The 16,312-nt window shown below is 50.8% G+C and overlaps 1 protein-coding gene across 6 annotated transcripts in view; it reads left to right on the top strand.

Moving 5' to 3' along the window:
* COLQ (collagen like tail subunit of asymmetric acetylcholinesterase) overlaps positions 1 to 16,312 on the top strand; it is a 69,424-nt gene that overhangs the window by 39,331 nt on the left and 13,781 nt on the right. For 5 of the 6 annotated variants that reach the window (XM_037143943.2, XM_053669496.1, XM_053669498.1 and 2 more), the window contains 10 exons: positions 1,114 to 1,226; positions 2,382 to 2,483; positions 5,405 to 5,449; positions 5,765 to 5,791; positions 7,521 to 7,592; positions 9,276 to 9,338; positions 9,830 to 9,856; positions 10,460 to 10,504; positions 10,747 to 10,782; positions 13,664 to 13,744. In XM_037143943.2, coding sequence (XP_036999838.2) covers positions 1,114 to 1,226; positions 2,382 to 2,483; positions 5,405 to 5,449; positions 5,765 to 5,791; positions 7,521 to 7,592; positions 9,276 to 9,338; positions 9,830 to 9,856; positions 10,460 to 10,504; positions 10,747 to 10,782; positions 13,664 to 13,744 — 611 coding nt within the window. Of the gene's footprint in view, positions 1 to 1,099; positions 1,227 to 2,381; positions 2,484 to 5,404; positions 5,450 to 5,764; positions 5,792 to 7,520; positions 7,593 to 9,275; positions 9,339 to 9,829; positions 9,857 to 10,459; positions 10,505 to 10,746; positions 10,783 to 13,663; positions 13,745 to 16,312 lie in introns of all 6 variants that reach the window. The other variant, XM_053669499.1, reaches the window with a different exon arrangement.

Below are 16,312 nucleotides of genomic sequence, written 5' to 3'. Positions count from 1 at the left end.
CTGGCTTCTCTCCTTCGTGAAAGCACAAGTCATTCAGAGAGACATGAAGACGCAGGTTCACCCCCTGGATCGAGGTTAATACAGGGGTAAATCCAAAGGAAAGCATAGCAGGACCCCTCAGCCTTTGCCTGGAAAGTCAAGAACAGCTTCCTGATGGAGGCAGCTCCTAACAGTGCCTGATGCACAGTAAGAGTCTCCAGGTTTGGCCAGAGTGTGGGAGGAGAGGCTGGGATATGAGCAGAAAGGCCTTTGCAGCCACTCAAGCTCCACAGGCTCTACCACCTACAGGTCAGGGGCACCGTTTAGGCATCTTTCTGTCCCCCATCAGGGCTAGCCCAGTGTCTGGCAAAGCATGTGCTCGAGTTAACAAACATCTAACACCAAATCTGGCAGCTTTCCCTACAAACGAGGGCCTCTTCCATCTCATACGCTGACCCCTGATGCCCTGGCTCACCTGCAACCTCAAAGGCGCCCTTGATTGTTCCTCCTCTCTCACTCCTGCCCTGGCCCCGGTTTCCTCCTCAGTAATATGTGCATCAGGAGACTCCATGAGACCATGAAACTATGAAGGTCCAGGGCCCCCTCTTTATCTCCTCACACCCATGCATTGACATGTTTAACAGTAACTCTCTAGTAAGCACAGGTGACACTGAACATGTGCCGAGTGTCTGGAGTCAAATATGTGTTTAAACCAAGGCTCACCGTCTCTTGTAGTCAATGCGACCTCCGGACTTGGCTGCCTCCCTCTCTGAACAATTCCTCTGAGCGCAATATCAAAGTTATTCACGACTTCCTTCTCCCCGACTACATCCCACATTTTGAGTCCGTTTGAACTTTGAATTCCTCGCCACATCTACAAAGTAAATCAATGCCTGAAGAAGGAGAAGTGAACCTTATAGCAGTCAGTGTTCATGGCATTTGCTCGTGTATCTTACTCACATTGTCTCACGAAGGCCAGGGAAGGCCTAAGCCAGATAGTGAATAGGAGGTGCGCCCCCATCTAACAGGGTAGGAAGCCTGGGGTGGCGGTGGGGGTCTCCCTCGGGCACGGTGGGCACGACAGAGGCCCTGGCCCTGGCCCCATGCTAATGAGCAGCAGTTTTCTCTAAACAGCCCTTCCTGGCCTGGATCAGAAGAAGCGTGGCAGCCACAGAGCATGCTGCATGCTGACGCCCCCTCCGCCCCCACTGTTCCCACCACCATTCTTCAGAGGGGGCCGAAGTACGGTGAGTACCTGAGCAGGACACATGAGGGAACAGAAATGTGGCCGCCCCAATGCCCACCACGCTGCCCCACCCCACGTCCCCCATCCCTCACAGCCACTTCCTCCAGAATCATCTATGAGGGATTCATGCCTTTGCTCTCAGGCGGCAGGTGGAACCCTGGGACAGACTTTCCAGCTCCTGGTGTGCGACCATTCTCCCACCGTCTAAATAAGTTATGGAGGGGGATTCTTCTCAGCAGGGAATTGGATTTGGCAAAGTATCCCATCTTCCCGAAAACAGTGCAGTGACCGTAACTTTCTGGGCTCCGGTCAGCTGCTCAGACGTGGAATCTCCCTTTTGCTCTTCCCCCCGAGTGTTTGTGGAATCCCCTCCACATCCCGTCTCTGACACGGACCAGCCCGGGGAGGCGGCGCAGGACATGGTCCTCCCGCAGCCCTGCGGAGGAGTGGGAGGGAACAGGGTTTGGGAAGAGAGGACGGTGAAGAAAAGAGCAGGCTTCGGGGAACTGGCCTAGAAGAAAACAGGTGGGACTTGAGAGTCTCAGGTCTGTGAAGGAACTGGTCCACCTGTGCGGTCCAGCACAGACACTAGCCATGCGAGGCCACCGAGTACGTTTAACGTGGCTGGCTTGAGTTGAGCTGTACACAGACACACTGAATTTTGAAGACTTTGTATGAAAAAAGACTATAAAATACCTTACTAATTTTTAAATATTGAATAGGTTTTGAAATGATAATATTTGGGGTGTTATTGGGTTATAAGAGATATTATAAAAATTAATCCCACATGTTTCTTTTTACCTTTTTTCATGTGGCCACTAACAGAGTGAGAACTGCCTACATGGCTCACGCTGGGAGCTCACGTGTCCTTTCTTTTGGGCAGTGCTGCCCTAGACATTGGACGGAGGCCCCAGAGACGAGCTTCCTAACTCCATCACTGTAGCTCTGTAATCCATTCAAACCAGGTGTGTCTCAAGCATGGATGACGGAACAGACACTGGTGGTCAGGAAGGCCGTCTGCTTGGGACACCCACTCGGGTGTCAGGGAAGCACCAGTCCTGGGGACTGGATCATGGAGCAGGCCTGTGTTTAGGTTGCTGACCCCTCTTCCATCCCCCAAGTCTGACCTGTACACCTGTATTGCTTTGCATTGAAGCTCCTCTCCCCAGACATGGAGAACCTCATCCTGGAACTGGAGACCACGCAGCCCCCGTGCGCGCAAGGATCGCTCGGCTCCCCCGGACCTCCTGGCCCCCAGGTTGGTGCCTCCCCCCAGACCTCCCTCGGTCTTCTGTCCAGAGCAGTGAAGCCTCTTCGAAATGCACGTTTTCATGCGGTGCGGGGCTGTTTTCCTTCTCTGGCCCACCCCCAGAGCCCATGAATAGAATGCTGCTTCTTTGGGTGCATTGCAGCCTCACAGTCTTGGTTTCCTTGTGCCTGCAGTGGGATAATATGTGTCGCTGTAGTACTGGATTTAGGGTGGGGGACCTGATGAGATGCTGCCCAGGCGGATGTGGTTATTATTACAGTCATCATTGCCAACTACTTGATGACAGTGGGTTGCCCCTTATGTGGCCATTGACCCCATCAGTGGCCCCAGAGCTACCTGCACTTAGTGCAGGAAAGTGGAGGCAAAGAGGAACTTGTTACTTTGAGCTCATTTGGCCCAGATATGGCTACCAAGCAGTTGACTCGTCCCCAGCAAAGCTAAAGGGAAGAGTGAGGAACAGGCAAAATACTAGAGAAAGGACTTTCTATGGAAACAAAGAGACCTCGGCTCCCGGAGGCCTGGCTCCTCGGCTGCCTGGGACAGGGGCTCAAGGAGGAATGTCCCCTAGCCCAGGGCTCTAGGCCCGCCAAGGGGAAGGAGCGGTCAGTTCCCTGGGTGCCTTAGGGATTCTTTTGCCCTCCTGGGTAACCCTGCTGCGGCTTCCCATCTCGGGGAGCCTGAGAGACACGCCCCTCATGCTGATTGCAAAGCCACAGGTGAGGAGACCCCGGCCTGTACCCCTGCACCATCTCATGCCACCAACACTGCCCACTCGAGGCAGCCGCGGTGCGTGTCGCAGGTCCTCAAGCACGCCAGGCTTGTTCCAGCCTCACAGCCTTTATGCTTGTGGCTCCAGCTGCATGGAACATTCTTCCTTGTGATCTTTACTGTGGCCAGTTCCTTTGTCACTCAGAACTCAGTTAAATGCGACCGCCTTAGAAATGCCTTCCTCAACCCAGCAGGCTGCTGTAGCCTTTCCCGTCACTCTCCCTTCAATGACCTTTTAATTCTCTGCAGATTTTTCTGTTATAGTTTCCTTAGTCATTTTTATGTTCCTGATCTCTCTGGCCTCCTCTCCATGAAGTGTCAGCTCTCGGCCAACTACCACCACAGGTCAGACCAGCCTGTCTGTGTATTTACACTTTCATCGTGTCTGGCCGCTTTTGTGCTGCAAGGGCGGAGTTGAGTTGTTGTGACAGACTTGTTGTGTCACGGGCACAGCCTAAAACAGGCTGGCTCTTCACAGAGAGAGTTAACCGACCTCTGGCTGTGAGAGCAGGAGCACTGTCCCATTCATGTTGCGTGCCCGTGGACACTGCGTGGGGTGTAACAGGTTCTCCGTAAATGTTTGTTAAATGTGACAGAGAATAGGACCTGGCCCCCGGCGTTGGCCAGAGGGGCTGGGAAGTCTGCAGAAGGGCAAGAAGGGCACCCTGAGGCGGGTTTCCACTTTCCCATGGTCTGCGCTGACAGCTGCCAGCCCAGGGGCACCCCCAGGCCGTGGGGAGAGAGGGGCTTCTCTGCCAACCAGCAGCTCTCTGGTCCCACTGACTCATCTCGAAGCTCCCCTCTAACTTCACGTGCTCCCACCCGAGCCACGTGCAGCTGCGCCGGCCCACTCTGGGGGGGACTCTGCAGCCACCTCAGTTCCCTCAGAACAAGGTGACTGCTGTCCCTGCGGAAACAGGACTGTGGACCAGCAATGCCGGCATCATCTGGGAGCTTGTTAAAGACGCAGAATCCCAGCTCCACTCCCCAAGACTCCCCTCCTCCATTTGGTCAGAATCTGCATTTTCACAGGATGCCCCAGTGAATCCTGTGCAGGGCAGAGCTAGGATGCAGTGGCCTGGGAAAATAGTGCTTTCTGGTCTGCTTTAAGAAATGTAAAAACTGAAGTTCGAAAAAAATAAAAGACTGAACAAAAATCCTCCCCAGAACAGAAGGAGACTAAACCAACAATGGTGGTTTCCAAATTTATCTGCACATTAGAATCCTGGGGAAACTCAAAAAATTCCCGAGGCTGTGCCCTTCCCCCTGAGACTAGGATGCACTTGGTCTGGGGTGTGGCCTGGTCTTCGGGATTTCAGAGAGACCCCAGGGAACCCTAATGTGCAGGTAGGCTCGGCAACCACCGGCGGAGGGGGCTGGTTGTCCTTTGGACACGTCTCATAAAATCATATTTCCAACAGGCTTTGTGTGAGGTGTGCCCACCTGCAGACCTTGGGGATAAAGTAGTAGCCTGGGGGGTTGATGGATTTTCTCTCTGCTATGCTGGGGAATTTGGAAACAGCCAGCGGATCATTTCATAGACGCATGAGCAGAAAGCAGCTGCATTCTGCTGTGGGTGTGCCAAGCCTTAGCACAATGGGTGCTAGAGTCCCTGAGCTGGACTCAGCCCCACCCGTGGCTGGGCAGTGGGACAAGATGTATTATGTACTTGCCCACCTTCTTAATGTCTGAAACCAGAAGACTTTTGTGGCACCTACTACCCGTAGCTCCACCCCAGAATTTCTGAGTTGGCCTCTCCTGTGTGCAAAGGGTAACTTCCCTCTTGCTTTCAGCAAATAGCATTTCTTCAGAGCTCTTCAGTTGCTCTCCCTTAGCACTCAGGATGTTTCAGGCAACCCAAGCATTCTGGGAGAAAATTCAACTCAGAGAACAGATGCGTTGCAACCTTGGAACCTCTGCAAACACAGCTCAGAGAAGCTGGAAGGGGAGGAACACAGAGAAGGGGCCTGGGCTGAAGGGCACGAGAGGGTCCTTCGTGGAGTTTCTGGAGTGAGGAGTCCACTAGACAAGGAAGCTGCTGCAGGGGTGATCCAAGGGCCTTCCCCGGGTCCTGCCACCCTTCCCACTGTTCTGCCTTAATCTGATGTACACTCTCTTCACTTCTTATCTTGATTGTGTAGGGTCCACCGGGGCTTCCAGGCAAGACAGGACCAAAGGGAGAAAAGGTACGAGGCACTACTCTCTCCAGCCCACCTCTCCTTGGTAATGCTAGCCTGTTTTCTGCCCCTGAGAATTTTCTGGCTGAGATTTTAAGGCATGTGCTAATTCTGCTTAGTGCTCGAGGCTGGGTTTTATGAGGACTGGGCTGCTGCTGCAGGTGTGGGCTCCCACGGCTTGGCCCTCTGATGGAGCATGTGTGTTGTGAGCGGCCAAGCGACCGAGCCACGTGGGCATGCCCCGTCACCAGCCCCACTAAGCCCACTGCTTCCAGAGCCTCTCTTCCAAAGCAGCCTCTGCTTACCTGTCTTTTCCATCCACAGGGGGAGCTTGGCCGACCAGGAAGGAAGGTACGGTCCATGCGTTTCTGTCAGCATTACATAGGCACGTGTGTACGCGCACGTGTGTGTATGTGTGCACACGCACACTCATTGGGGTGGGGAACCAGCAGTGCCCTACTGTGGCCTCAGCCCACTGGACAGTGGTGGCACTGCCATCCTGAGGATGACAGTCACAACTTTGCTCTTTCTCCCACTCCTTCACTTGGGCATCCGGACGTCTTCCCGAGGCCGCTGCGCCTGGCCACGTTTCCCTGGCCTCAGAGCACCTCATCCCCCATCCACCAGGGAAACCCTCCACGGTCCCAACCCGCACCACAGAATGGCTCTCTCTGTCTGTTAGATGAAACTACAATAAACTGCCAGACAGGCAGAAACAAAGGGTCTTTGCTGAAATAAATGAGAGTCACTAAGGTCACAGGGCCTCTGAGTGAACCAAACGTGTTATCGAGACTCATTAGTGTTGGGAAGGAAGAAACCGCCAGCCACTCGCTGTGGTCAGTAGGTGCTGGGTGCTGGCACTGACGCTGTGGGTCTTGGTGATAGAAGGAGGTGCAAAACTTCGGCCAAGAAAGGTGCCTGTGGCTCTTAATATAACTCACTTTTTTTTTTTTTGATTGAAGGTTATATTCAAACATTTGCACTCTCACATAGAACCTCAAACAGACCTTTGCAAGACAAAGTTACAACACTTCAGGGCACAGATGACATCTCCAGCCAAGACCCAGTGGTGGTCCAAAGGTCTGGGCTGGAAAAACTCTGGCATGGTTTCCGTGCTCAGAGGGCCATGATTAATGAGTGATTTGTGCCATGGGTGTGGGAGGCAAGAGTGGACATTGGCACACATGGCAGCATTTGTGATTTCTGGTTTAGGGGCTGAGGCTTCCCCACCTCTAGCTAGGCTGAAATTTGCCAGTGGGTGCAGAGGTCAAGATAAGCTGCAAGTCCCTGACTTTCATAGCCCCCAGCTTAGGTTGAGCTCCTTAGGAGCAGAGGCAGAGACGGCTGGTGCCGTGTGCAAGTGAATAAGTTATTGCAGTAAGGGAGCTCTCCCAGGAGGGGCCTGAGAAGAGCGGCATCCAGATGGGTCGGGGGAAGAAGCTCCATGTGGGGTGGGAGCAGGTGGTGTCCAGCTTCAGCCTGACCCCTGGGGGAGCTGTGGTGTGAGAACTGCACCACACATTTTGTCTTGTCTTGAAGTAAGGGAGCTGGGCTTTTGGATGCAGTGGGGGGGGGGAGTGTGGAGGCTGCCAGACAGCTCCCATTGCCCACAGGAAAACTACATAGTCACTGGTGCAGGGATGAGCTGGTATAGCAAGGAAGGTGGCCCCTGGGGGATGGGCATGCTGAGCAGGAGGAGGTAACAGCATTTGCTGCTGCTCCCCAGACATAATCTATGCCACTTACATCATCCTTGGGGAGAAACCGTTGGAATGCAGGGGACTTTTGGGGGGGAGTGGACGTGATAAAAATAGAACAACCAAGAAGTTTAGAATCCTTTCTCCACCGCTTCTCGTCTCTTCAGTAAAAGACCTTGTGTGTTGACACAATGTCACACCTAGGGCTTGCGCTCATGCCTCAGTGATCCAAGCTTTTGTCTGTTGGCTTCCGGAGATGAGGGCTCTGGGGCCGTGAGTTAGAGGCCCCATACTCCTCTGGGCCCCAGAGGCAAATCTTATTTCCTGCGGGGGGTGGGCGGGGGACAAGCCCAGTTGTCCTGACTTTTGTTCTCTGACTCAAGGGTAGACCCGGCCCCCCGGGAGTTCCTGGCATGCCTGGGCCCATCGGCTGGCCTGGCCCTGAAGGACCCAGGGTAAGTGTGGCGTGCTTGCAGGGTTTGGGTGGTATCAGAACGTGAGGGAGAAGATGGCGGCTCCCCTGGTCCCTGGCACATAGTGAGTGACTCTCACTTCCTCTAGGCCTTGGTCAGTCCAACAGGTCTGCTCCTGCAGGGGCAGAAATGAGGGGCCACTGCATTATTTCACAGGACCCTGGATTCTCCCTTGACCCGAGAGTTAGCATGCAACTCTTTGGATTCTCTGAGATGACCCAAGAGGGGGTTGTGCATGGAGAGCTCTTGGCCTGTTCTGCTGACCTGGCTAGAGGCGGAAGGTTGAGGGGGTTGGCCTTGGCTGGCTGGAACAACCGAACCCAGAGAGGGGTCACCGAATGCTGATGGAACCCCCTTCCTCGGTCAGGTTGGGGAAAGCTAGCAGGTCCTCACCCACGCCTTGGTTTACATTCTTCTCGCTTCGGTCATAGACTATTGGGTATAGAGACCGTGATTTGGGCAGGTGAATGCACTATCTATTCTGATTCACCTACTGGCAGAATTTATAAAGGAACAGAAAACTTCCCAATCCTTGTAGGAAAAGTCCCAAGGATATTTTTTTTAAAAGTCAGCTGTATAAAGCTGGGCCATCCAATGTGGCAGCCGTGATCTACCTGTGGCTATGGCGCCCTTGAAATGTGGCTAGTGTGACCAAGAAGCTGAACTCTTAACTTTAATTAGTTTAAGTTTGCATTTTAAAAACTTTTACTCAATTCAGTTATTTGAAAACATTTAAGTATGTAAAGTATGTGGATCACATGTTGAGTATGTGAATCTGCTTTTTCAACTATAAATTTTATGAACTCTAAATACAGATCATGTATTTTGGGTGACAATTTAGTGCCTGAATTGAGATGTGGTTTAAATGTAAAATGCACAACAGGTTTTACATATTTCTCGTGAGAAACAAAATGTAAAATATCTCATTAATAATTTTTATATTGACTATATGTTGAAATGATAATTAGATTACATTAATTACAGTAAAAACAACATACTGATAAAGTTAATTTCACCCGTTTAGTTACACTTTCAATATGACTTCTAAAAAAATTCTAAATGAAGTACGCGGCTCACCTTACATTTCTACTGGTTACTACTGGTGTAGAATTTTAGCACAGGAAGTGCCAAAAGTTCCCACTGCAAATGATTCTGAGGGGCACCAGAGCCACCCTGCCCCCATCGTATGCACCCAGGGTGGATGGTCACCCTACTTGGTTGCAGACCTGGGGCGAGAGTACACGGAGATGTCTGAAAGACCCACCCTGTGCAAAGGGCAAACGCGGTGAAGCTTTCTGGCCTGCTGACACTCTGTCGTCTGGGGCCCCAGTGCCCCAGGCTGCCCTCCTCCCCCCTCCCCCTTACAGCCTTCTCTAGTAAAGGATCCAGTGCTATTCCCTTTCAACGGCTCGGTGAAAGCTTGCTCTGGAGATCTGCTCTGGCTTGGGCAATTTCATTTCACGTTTGATCTCAAACACCAGAGTGAAATGTGGAGAGCAGAGCTTTAGGCCCCCGGGAGTAAGCAGGGAGCATTTGGGGTCCTCAGGGTCACGAGCCAGGCCCAGTGCTCCCCATTCCTTTCTGATCTGGCCCATGACGTCCTGGTTCAGTTCCTCCAGGAGATGACACTGTAGGTCTTCTTCCCCTTTCTTCTCACTCCCACAGGGTGAAAAAGGTGACCTGGGTCTGATGGGCTTACCAGGGTCAAGAGGACCAATGGGCTCCAAGGTCAGTGTGTTGGTCCAGATGGATGTTCCCAGATCTTCTCACTAAGGCTCTGGAGCAGCTGTTATCTGCAAAGATGGGGATGGGGTGTGGCCGCTGTCCAGGCCAGACAATGTCACAGATGTCAGGCAGCCTGATGCCAGAGTGCTTGTCTTTACCAGCCTTTGGGGGACATCAGAACAGGGACACAAGGGCATAGAGATGCCATTCCTACTATTCTCCTGGGCAGCAAGGGTCAAGCCTCTGGACAACAAAACAGATGGGAATCTTTGTTCAGGCCTTTGGGGGGTGGGTAAGAAAAGCAATGTTCTTTTCAGGCCTGGCGTAAACACAGTCCTGGGGACCTCCCTGTACTGAGTGCTGCACCGCCCCCCCCCTAAAACTTGCACTGCCCTGAGACCCGTCTCACCAACATGCAGGGACTCCTTCCACTCTCGCCCAAACCCAGAGGTCCCACAGGGCTGATTGTCAATGCACCTTCTGCTCTCTTTTAGGGCTACCCCGGATCCAGAGGGGAAAAGGTTTGTGTTTGTCTCCCAGCTCCCCAGAGCGGGTCTGGTCCCTTGGCGCTGGGGTCAGGGAGGATGACCCCAGGTCTCTCTCTAGTCGGTGACTGCAGTGACCTTGCTTAGATATTCCTCGCCGTTTATCAGTGGCCTGAGAGAGGGGTCCCTGAGGCAGGGTCAGCAGTTTCGGGGAGCTCCCAGTGGAGGGAGAGGCCCCTCACATGGGGCAGAGGAGCGAGTAAAGCTGGTGCGGGCTCGCAGTGTGCTGGAGGGAGATGGCGGCTGTGTGTGTCCAACCCAAGCTCTCACCACACAACCTGCTCATCCGTCAAAAGGAAAAACCCAGCCAGAACCCAGTACACACTTCCTATGGGATGAGAGAGGATCTGGGACCCAGAATTTTATGTGGGTCGTCCTTTATTAATGCAAGAGGTACTTGGGGTCCACAGAGAAGGTAAATTACAAAGCGTTCCTTCCCTGGGCAAGTCACCTACTCTCTGAACCCACCTCTTTGCCTGGGAAGTGAGGGCATTGGCTGAGGGAGCTTTTGGTTTAAAATGCTCTGATTTCTCTCCTGTGATAGTAGCTCATTGACTCTGTCCTGTGGTTTTCTCTTAGGGATCCAGAGGGGAAAGGGGGGACTTCGGTCCCAAAGGAGAAAAGGTAATGGCTATTGCATAGAAATGATCAGCTACAAAGGAAGTGGGCCACCCCCTCCTGGGGGCTGGCCCACCGATGACTGGCTGGCTGGTGGTCTGTCTGATTAGCTGGCTGGCTGACTGACTGGTTGTCTGTCTGTCCAGCTGACCGACTGACTGGCAGAGCGACAGGCTGATGAAGCTCTTCCACTGCCCTTTTAGGTGTCACTTCAGAGACAGTCACTATATTTGTTGTTCCCTTCACAGGGCTTCCCGGGATTTCCTGGAATGCTGGGGCAGAAAGTAAGTACCGAGAAGTACTAAGAAATAGAAGTAGTGAAAACAGAAGTGAAAAAACCCTACACCATCCACAGGTAACAAAAGAGGCCTGCCTTGCTCTTAATCAGGCAGGGAAAGTCTCTCTGTGGAAGATTCTAGTTTGAAAGGGGAGCAGGTTGCTAAACATATTGGTGCCAGGATGGCCCAAGACCCCTCCAGTTCAAGGGGAGGGCAAGGACACTTCATCTGGGTGGACAGAGGCCCTTCTTTGCATTTGCTACCTCTTAGAGGGCTGTGGTCATGTTCGAAGGCAGACAGCTCTGTGATGAGGGACGCGGGTCTGAGCGGCCATGGTCAAGGGCCCCAGAGGGAAGCTCGGGCATCTCTGGCTTAACGCCACTGCTGACTGCGCCCAGCTTGGCCCCACTTCAAGGCGGCACGTGTGCTGCTCAGGCACGCGGAGTTACTTTAGCTGGGTGGTGGCAAACATGTTTTATTTGCTAGGTACATTTTTTACTTAAATCGTTAAATATTTAGTGAGATTTCATGAATATCTTGCTTGGGACAAAGCTTAATAAAAAGAGTTAATTCAGTGGATTGAAAGAAAAATATTTATTAAATAAGAATGAAGTGATGTGCAGATCCGACCAAAACGGTGAAGGTGACAGTTGACTGGCAGAATGTTTTTAGAAAACTCTTCCTAGGGTTAGGGTCTGGGAAGAAGTTGGGGTAGTGGGGGGGTATCAGAGACTGAAGGGGGAGCACCGATGGCCACGGAGGACCACTCCTGGTCTGCCTTCGTAGCGGTGGGTCCTCAGGTGCCGTGAGGCCTGACCTGGGAAATGGTTATCTTCACCTCGGCTTCGGAGCACAATGTTCTTCAAACATGCCACGAGACGCTTTCTTCAAATTCTAATTTTTTTCAAGTTCACCTTAAAGTTTTATTTTCCAAATTTGAATAAACAATTTTTATCTGATTTCTTCCAGCCAGTAGAGCATATTAAATAATTTCACTCATCTGACAATTTATTATAACTTATCACTGCCTTAAACTGTCAAAAATGTTTTCTGCTAACCGAGATGGGGTGTGGTGTTAAAAATAGATTACTTTGCCCTGGCTGGTGTGGCTTAGTGCATTGAGTGCCAGCCTGTGAACTGAAAGGTTGCCGGTTCAATTCCCAGTCAGGGCACATGCCTGGGTTGCAGGCCAGGTCCCCAGTGTGGGGCGTGTGAGAGGCAACCCATCAATGTCTCCTTCCCCCTCCCTTCCCCTCTCTCTAAAATTAAATAAAGTCTTTAAAAAGATTACTTAAATAAGCAAATGAAAGGAAACAGTAAAAGAGAAAAATAAATTTATTTAAAAATATTTAGGCAGGTATTCCTTCAGTGTAACAGTGAACATCAAAGAATAATAAGTGATTGTAAAATTCAAGACGACGGCTTCTCTGGTCTCTGGTCTGTTTCCTAGACTCGCCATTGAGAGTCTGCTTCCCCTGTCATTGCAGGCTCTTTAAGACAGAGCTGATATGATAACCATAATTAGGTCATAGGAGAGAAATTAGATCAACAAATTACTGGCTGCTTCCAGTTGATGAAGAGAAGGGCCACACTTCCCTTTCATGGTTTTAAAAAAATTATGCTGTTTATGCCGCTGTTTTCTTCCAGCCAAACAAGAGACCCCCTCGGGCCCTTCTAAGCAGCCAAAGAAAATTGTGCCCACATCCCCACGGTCACCTGTCCTCTCTCATTCTCACTGCCCAGCATCCTGAAGGACATGCCAGGGAGGTGGACAAAAATGATAGGTTTAAGGACAATTCTTGGCGAGGCAAAATGTTGGTAGCTGGGGTAAGGACAAATTCATTCCATTGGCTGAGCTGATAGATAATCTGAGAGTTTTTTGCTTGATCCTTGCTGTATGTTGATATTCCCTGGAACTTTCCACGTGGTATACCTCCTCTGAGTGTCTGGGGATGCTCTTCATGGACATTGGCTGCTGACTAACAGACGCTCCCGTGGTTGCCATTGCTAAATTTAGCTGGTAGGCAGTGCCTTCTGGACTGTAGTGGGATTACTGGAGATGGGAACGGTGCCCTGTGGGTTCATGATCTAAAGAAATAGCCAGAAGGCTGAGAATCCCAGAGGACCATGGGGAAGAAGGAGAGAAACTAGAGTTAAGAAATGGGTTTATGAAAGGTTGGCCTTAAACTATAGAATTCTGCAATTGGTACACTTGATTCCAATACTTCAAAGGAGGGCTTTTCAACTAGGAATATTGTTTATATTGCTTTCCATGCCTTTACAATAACTAGCATATTTGGACATATGTCTGGAACATCTGTCCTCACAGAGAGTTTTCATCGAAATCAAATGGAAGTGAGCTGGAGCTCAAATCAAATTTTGCTGAAGACTGGGAAACCATGCAACCCTTTGTAAAGGTCTTACCTGAGCAGAAACTTCCCCAAAATGGTCGTTGTCAAAAGTGTGTCTGGGCATTCAGAGCCCCACAGATTTGTGCTAAAAAGAAAACAAAGCACGACTGCAGTTTCAGCTAAAGGAGAAAGCACATTCCCTGACAGCTTGTGGTGTCCCAGGTGCGCGGTGCCTGAAACACAGGAGCCTCCCACTGTGGCCATTCCGGGGGGTGGTTTGGGACACCAGCGTGTGTGGAGCTGGCAGCTGTCTCTTGGATAATAACCCCCCACCCAGGGTAGGCTTCTCCTCCCCTCCCTCGTCCATGAAAAGTCTAGCTCCCTTTCACATGACCTTGTCACTTTTCCAGTCTCCCGGAGCAGCCTGCTTTGAAAGGATTTGGCAGGATCCAGGAAGGCTGTCCTCATGGCCAGTGACTGAGTAGACCTGCTCCACATGCCCTAGTTCCTCTCTTGCTTCTCTTTTCTCTTTCCAGGGCGAAATGGGTCCAAAGGGTGAGCCTGGGATAGCAGGACACCGGGGACCCACAGGAAGACCAGGAAAGCGAGGCAAGCAGGTAAGGGTCCTGGGGCTTACCACACCCCGGCAGTCGGACCTCCTCACCTTGCGGGGCGGCGTGGAGGGGCAGCAGGTGGGGTCAGTCAGATATTCCACAGACCCAGTCTTCAGCTTCCTCGGGGCTCATGGGCACAGGTTGCACCACTTTTGGGAGCTCCTGGTTTCTCTCGGTTAGCCATGGTTTGAGTAGATGGGATAGGACGCGATGTTCTGGCTGTTTCCAAGGCTGGGAGCAAGAGTGGGTCTTTGGTCCATAAGAACAGGGCTACCTTCACCAAAGCAACTGGGAGTGGAAGCCAGATCTGGCTGTTTACCCAGAAAACTGCTTTTTACCTCAATGCCTCAGACACAAATGGAGTTTTGGAGAACAGCCCAGCTATTTCCCGGCTGTTGAAGGGTCTTCTGGGTCTCAACTATTATCGAGTGGGTGGCTTTTCCCCCCTCTCAGTTTGTAAGTGACCCTCTTTATTGGCACTATTAAGGGTTTAGGGAAATTCTTCATTCTGAACTCCCCTTGGTCAGCAGGCTCCCGTGGCAAACCACGCAGAGTGAGAGAGGGAGGAGAGAGGGAGGTGCGATTGCCGTGTTGGCTTTGCCGCCATCCCGAGGGCCCTGGAGAAACCTCTCACCTGAGCTCTGATGGACAGACGTTTGTGAGAGATGTGCCCCTTTACTTTTTAGGTTGTCAGTTTGTTGGCTTTTTACCTCTTTCCCATTCTAAATGTTGTATATGATCATCACAGAAAACTTGGAAAGTCCAGAAAAATGGAGAAAAAGTCATCTAAAGTCCTAACACCCAGGCATAACCATGTAACCACTTTAGTATATGTCCTTTCCAGCATTACTTCTTTTGTGAACTTTCTAGTTATTTGTTTCCTTTATATCCAATAATAGTTGTTGTATCATAAATTTTTAATTTAAAACTGATAATATACGCATTTTTACTCATTACCACAGGTAATCATTAAGCATTTTTAACATCTTTTTAAAATCTCTGCATCAGATTTTAGTAAATGGGTAGGGTTGCTTGGACAAGCGAGGCCTAACCAAATGTTGAGAAGTGAACACCTTTGAGTAATAGTTGTAGCTCCCAGGTGGCCTCTCATTGTCCCCAATGCCTAGGCCTTACTTCCCAGAGACTCTGCCGTATATGACCTGGTGTGAGGCTTCAGCATGGATGGTTGGTTTTTATAAAATTCTCCATGTGATTCTAACTCGAAGCCAGGGTTCAGAACCATGCTAACGTGTGAAGCCAGTTCCTATCATTTCCAAGTGAACTTGGCAACGACTCAGCCTCCCACCTCAGTAATTCAGATTTCATGGTAACTTCTGAAGTCACAATACTCTAGTTCGATCTCCAGGTGGCATGGCTGTGCCTTCACAATGCTGCTGGCTGCCGACTTCCTAAAAACTAGACTCAGAAAAGAGAGAAAGGGGGGAAGCTCTCTTTTTAGATCATTTTCTCCCTTGCTGCTTGCTGACTTTCATCCAGAATTTTCCATACTGGGGTTCGAGAAGACTTCTGGCTTCTGTTGTCTAGTTCTTTCCTTGGGCAGGGTTTGTCTTTTCCTGGTGAGGACTGCCACTGAGAAGTTGAAAGAGATGTAGTTGTAGTAATCTCAAAAACCACACCAGAGCCACATCTGGAAGCCCAGAGGGGCTGGGAAAGTGAGCTCACCCTTTCTACAAGATGCTGTGACATCTGAGGAATCTGATTCCTCCATGTCTGTCTGGTCTGCAGATACTTGAGTTGCTATCCACGGGAGCCCGCCACAGTGCTTTCTTTTTGTCGTGAATTAATTTCCTAGCATGGAGCCTTATATTCCCAGTATTCACTGGGCCAGGAGTGCTAAGAGGTTCTGAAGGTTACTGCAGGTCTATCCAAATCCTAGAACCAGAAATCCAGAAGGGAGGTTAGGAAGTTCGAATTTCAGAGCCAGAGGATTTTCACGACCACCAAACTCATTTAATTCCCTTTGTGTAGTCACAAGGAGGCTGAGTCCCAGATTAGTGGTGTGGCCTGCCAAGGGCCACCTAAGCGAAGCCGCCTTCCTGGCCGGAGGTGGAATTCAGAGAGCTGAGACCAGCTTTCTTCCACATCACATCTTCTCTCTGACCTTCATGTATTGGGACTTGCCTTCAGATAGGTCAGGAAAGCAGCTCCTGACTTCCCTGTACAAACCAGCAGTTAAGGAGACAGAACAACTTTTGAGAGAGCCCACTGCACTTGGTGGCAATGAAGGGATAAAGAATGCTTTTCCTGGAAAGCACTGCTCTGTGAGTCTTGCTCATGGAGACATGGCTTGTTCTGAGAAGATGACCGAAAAGCAGAGTCTTCCATCACTGCTGGTGTCAGAATCAGAAGCGTTTCCAAGACCTTGAAACCTGGGCACTTCCTGTGCTCATAGCCAGCTGACATGGCTGTTAGAAAAACAAGCCTTCACTGTGGCTATATTAAGATGGTGTGACTTCCTTTGCCATTCTGGGACCCATCTTGGTTACCTCACAGAATGCTTCACCTTGAGCTAAGGCTTAAGACTCCCTCCATCAGGATGGAATTAGAAAT

This window comes from Artibeus jamaicensis, unplaced genomic scaffold (assembly GCF_021234435.1).
Source record: "Artibeus jamaicensis isolate MK-2021 breed Jamaican fruit bat unplaced genomic scaffold, CSHL_Jam_final contig_519, whole genome shotgun sequence".
Taxonomy (NCBI): domain Eukaryota; kingdom Metazoa; phylum Chordata; class Mammalia; order Chiroptera; family Phyllostomidae; genus Artibeus; species Artibeus jamaicensis.
This window is presented reverse-complemented; position numbering and strand designations above follow the sequence as displayed.